Source organism: Sceloporus undulatus, unplaced genomic scaffold, assembly GCF_019175285.1.
Source record: "Sceloporus undulatus isolate JIND9_A2432 ecotype Alabama unplaced genomic scaffold, SceUnd_v1.1 scaffold_1246, whole genome shotgun sequence".
Lineage (NCBI taxonomy): Eukaryota > Metazoa > Chordata > Lepidosauria > Squamata > Phrynosomatidae > Sceloporus > Sceloporus undulatus.
Genome location: NW_024804166.1, coordinates 2,001 through 5,811, shown reverse-complemented (window position 1 = coordinate 5,811; position 3,811 = coordinate 2,001). Strand labels below are relative to the sequence as shown.

At 53.3% G+C, this 3,811-nt stretch overlaps 1 protein-coding gene across 1 annotated transcript; it reads left to right on the top strand.

The window, feature by feature from the left end:
• The first annotated feature begins 108 nt into the window (after nt 1-108).
• On the top strand, nt 109-3,514 carry TIMM29 (translocase of inner mitochondrial membrane 29). Its single transcript, XM_042443979.1, has 2 exons — nt 109-252; nt 2,762-3,514. Exons 1-2 carry the CDS (start codon nt 174-176, stop codon nt 3,388-3,390), a joined length of 708 nt encoding a protein of 235 aa, XP_042299913.1. The 5' UTR covers nt 109-173; the 3' UTR covers nt 3,391-3,514.
• The last annotated feature ends 297 nt before the right edge of the window (nt 3,515-3,811 follow it).

Sequence of the window (3,811 nt, the reverse complement as noted above, 5' to 3'; positions counted from 1 at the left end):
CTTTGGGTCGCCGTCAAAGTCAGAATCCACCTTGAAGGCCCACAATATCGCCGCACTCTCTGCCTGTGTATCACTCTTCGAGTTCCTATCTCTACCTGCGGCGCAGAGGCGGCGGAAGTCCGTCGCTCTTTGCGGTCCGGCCGGAAATACTTCCGGGTCCGCGCGCACCGGCCATGGCGGCTCCCCAGAGCGAGGAGGGCAAGGCGGGCGAGAAGCGGTCTCCGTGGCAACGGCTACGCGGCGGGCGCCTGGGTGAGCGCCAGGGCCCGAGGCCTCGGCAGCGGAGCCTCCTCTGTCCTGAGTCGGGCCGAGGCGGGGCTGGGAGGCAGGCGGAGGGAGCGGGGTTCTAATCCCCGGTGGGGCTTGGGAGCTGCAGCCGTCCAGCCCTCCTTTCCGTCCGGGCAGTTAGTTTATACGCTTGTTTATGATCGTGGTGTTTATGCCCCGCCCTTCAGCCCTAAAGGCCATCAGAGCATGTATTGAGCCCTGAAGCTAATAGGCAGCCAGTGGAGAGATCTCAATACCTGTGTTATATGGTCTGACCTGGAAGTTCCAGCGACCAATCTGGCTGCAGCGTTTTGAACGACTGAAGTTTCCGAACCTGGTACAAAGGTAGCCCCATGTAGAGCGCATTATAGAAATCAGTGCATGTACTACTGTTTCAAGGTCCTTTTGGTCCAGACAGGGACGCAGCTGGCGTAGCAGCCGAAGCTGGTACCAAGCACTCTTGGTCATCGCATCCACCTGTGATGACAATTGTAAGGATGAATCCAAGAGTACTCCCAAACTGCGATCCTTGTCCTTTAGGGGAAGTATGACCCCCATCCAGGACTGGGTGGCAAATTTCCCTGTCTAGGTTTGGGGCGCCTATCACAAGTACCTCTGTTTTCTCTGCATTCAAACTGAGTTTGTTTTCCTTCATCCAGCTCATTACTGACTCCAGACAGGCATTCAGGAAAGAGATGCCCTCCTTAGTCACTGTATCAGTCATGGAGAGATAGATCTGGATGTCATCAGCGTACTGATAACACTGAGCTCCATGTCTCCGGATGATCTCTCCCAGCGGCTTCATGTAAATGTTAAACAGCATGGGAGACAGAATGGCGCCTTGAGGGACTTAGCTCCCTTTTACAAGAGCTGCTGTCCCCCAGCCTCACCATGAGGTAGGAACAGAGCCACTGGAGCACAGCGCCCCTGATACCCAGCTCCCTCAGGCGTTCCAGAAGGATACCATGGTCGATGGTATCGAAAGCCACTGAGATGTCCAAGAGCACCAGCAGGGACACGCTACCCCTGCCGATGCCCAGACGGAGATCGTCGACTAAGGAGACCATGGCAGTCTCAACTCCGTGACCCACTCTGAAGCCAGTTTGAAATGGGTCCAGATAATCGGCTTCATCCAAGACAGCTTGGAGTTGAAAGGCAACTGCCCTCTCAATCACCTTGCACAAAAATGGTAATAAGGAGACCACTCTGTAAATACTCATCTGCAAGGGGTCCAGAGAAGGTCAAGATCAGCTCTTATCTGAGAGATTTTGTCAGCAAAAAAGTCATTAAAAGCATCACAGCAGGCTCTAGTTATTTCTAGTAAAGGGTTCAGGGCAGCCGGCGATTGAGTTAATTCCCTAACCACCCTGAACAGCTCTGCTGGGTGAGACTCCGCTGATGCAATCCGTGCAGCACAGAACGAATTCTTTGCTGCATCGATTGCCACTCCATAGGAATGTAACATGTTCTCATGGAGTGTCTTGTCAGATATGCGCTGGTGTTTCCGCCAGTAATGCTCTAGTCATTGCACAGCCCGCTTCATCTGGCGTAGCTCTAATGTATACTAAGGTCTTCTATTTGGAGCAGGCTGGTAAGGACGCTCGGGAGCGATACTGTCTATTACCCCAGTAAGGTTCTTATTCCAATTATTAACCAGGGTTTCGACAGAGTAGCCATTGTTCCCAAACATAATTCCCTCTAGGGCTTCTTGGAACCTTTTGGGTTCCATCAGCCTCCGAGGGCAGACCATTCTAATAGGTCCCCCATCCCCGAGGGGATTTTAGATAGTGGCATTCAGTTCAACCTTGAGCAGAAAATGGTCCGTCCATGACGGGGGGGAAATATCATTTACCTCCGCCCACGGATGTTCTTGGTCCGTACTAAAGACCACATCGCGTGCATTACCAGCACAATGTGTTGGACCCTGGACCAACTGGGACAGGCCCATGGCAGTCATGGAAGCCATGAACTCCCGAGCTGCACCTGTTAGTTCTTGTGAGCTGGCCCCGAAGGGGATGTTGAGGTCCCCCAGCACAAGAAGCCTGGGGGACTCCAACACCAGCTCCAAGACCAGCTGTGTCAGCTTGGCCAGGGAGTCTGTTAGGCTATGGGGTGGGCGGTAGACCAACAGAATCCCCAGGCTGTCCTTGGCCTTTAGGGTCATGTTCTCTCTAGGACTGTCTAGGTCCTCCAGTGCAACTCCGTGGTCAACTTTAACTAAAAGTTGCACTGAAAGACCATTTGTAGCTACTCCAGTGCCATTCTATGGTCACTGTATGTTGGACATTGACCACAGAGATGCATTGGAGGACCTAGAGATTCCTAGAGAGGTGTCCTCTCAGGTAAAACAGTGTTTTTGTTATTTGCGGTTTTTCCATATTCACGGGGGTCTTCTTCCCGAACCCTAGCGAATATGGAGGGACAACTGTATATAAATGAAGCTGTTTTTAAAAAAGTATGAAGCGGTATATAAATGAAGCTGTTTGTTTTCCAGCGTTGTGGTGGAGCAGCCTACTTCAGGACTACGCAGAGGCCTTCGCTGAGGTGGTGCGGGGCATCCGTCGGCGGCCGGGCCTAGCCGGGCTCTGGGCTGCGGTGCTGTCCGGGGCAGTAGGCTGCAGTCTGCGGAGCCCCGGCGAGGCCTCCTTCGAGGCCGGGCTGCTGGAGGCCTCAGGCGCTCTCCTCCTCCTCTCGCCGGGGACCCGCAGCACCACTGCCAAGGCCCACCTCCGCCGCCTGCTGGAGCTGCGCGACCAGGGCCGGCTCCGCTTCCAGAGCCTCCTCTTGCTCTCCGTGGTCTACGAGGCACCCTTCGATGCCGGCGCCGACCTCTACCTGGCCCGCTGCCCCCACCTCCAGCCCCGGTGGGCCGAGCTCCCCAGGCGCCTCCTCGATGTCGGCTTCTGGGGCCAGTGGTGGGTCCTCAGGGCCAGGATGAAGGATGCCGACATCAACGAGGAAGAGTTCAGCCACCTCCCCGAGCGCCTCAGGATCGTCACCTTCCACCACCTGCACTCTGAGGCCAATGAGAAACTCTTTGAGAAGAAATACAAGCCCGTCGTCTTGACGGAGGAGCAAATCCAGGAAGCCGAAAGGGAGAGTAGGGGGCCCCGGCTTTCCTAGCAAGGGGCCTTTGCTCTTTCCATAAAGAACTGCTATGAATTGTCTCTTTTCTTCTAGGAACTTAAAGCTCATTCTGTTCATGGACATACTTAGGTATAGGCAAATAAATGCTACCTAAAAATAGGCACAAAGTGTCCTGGTGTTTCTTTTCATCGTTACCCAATGTGGAGATGCATCTCTGGACGGTCTCTTTCCACCACTTGCACTTGTAAGCCAACAAGAAACTGAGGAGAAATACAAGCAGGTTATTCTGACAGAGGAGCAAATCCAGGAAGGTGAAAGGGAGAGTTAGGGATACTGGCTTCCCTAGGGGTTGTCCTTTGCTATCTCCATAAAGATAAGCTATGAACTGTATATTGTCTTGTAGGAACCTGACACTCATATTATTTATGGGCATACTAAAATATTGACAAATAAATAA

Coding starts and splice junctions, on each gene's coding strand:
- TIMM29 (XM_042443979.1), top strand. CDS start 174: ATGGCGGCTCCCCAGAGCGAGGAGGGCAAGGCGGGCGAGAAGCGGTCT. Junction 253..2,761: donor GCTACGCGGCGGGCGCCTGG/GTGAGCGCCAGG, acceptor TTTGTTTTCCAG/CGTTGTGGTGGAGCAGCCTA.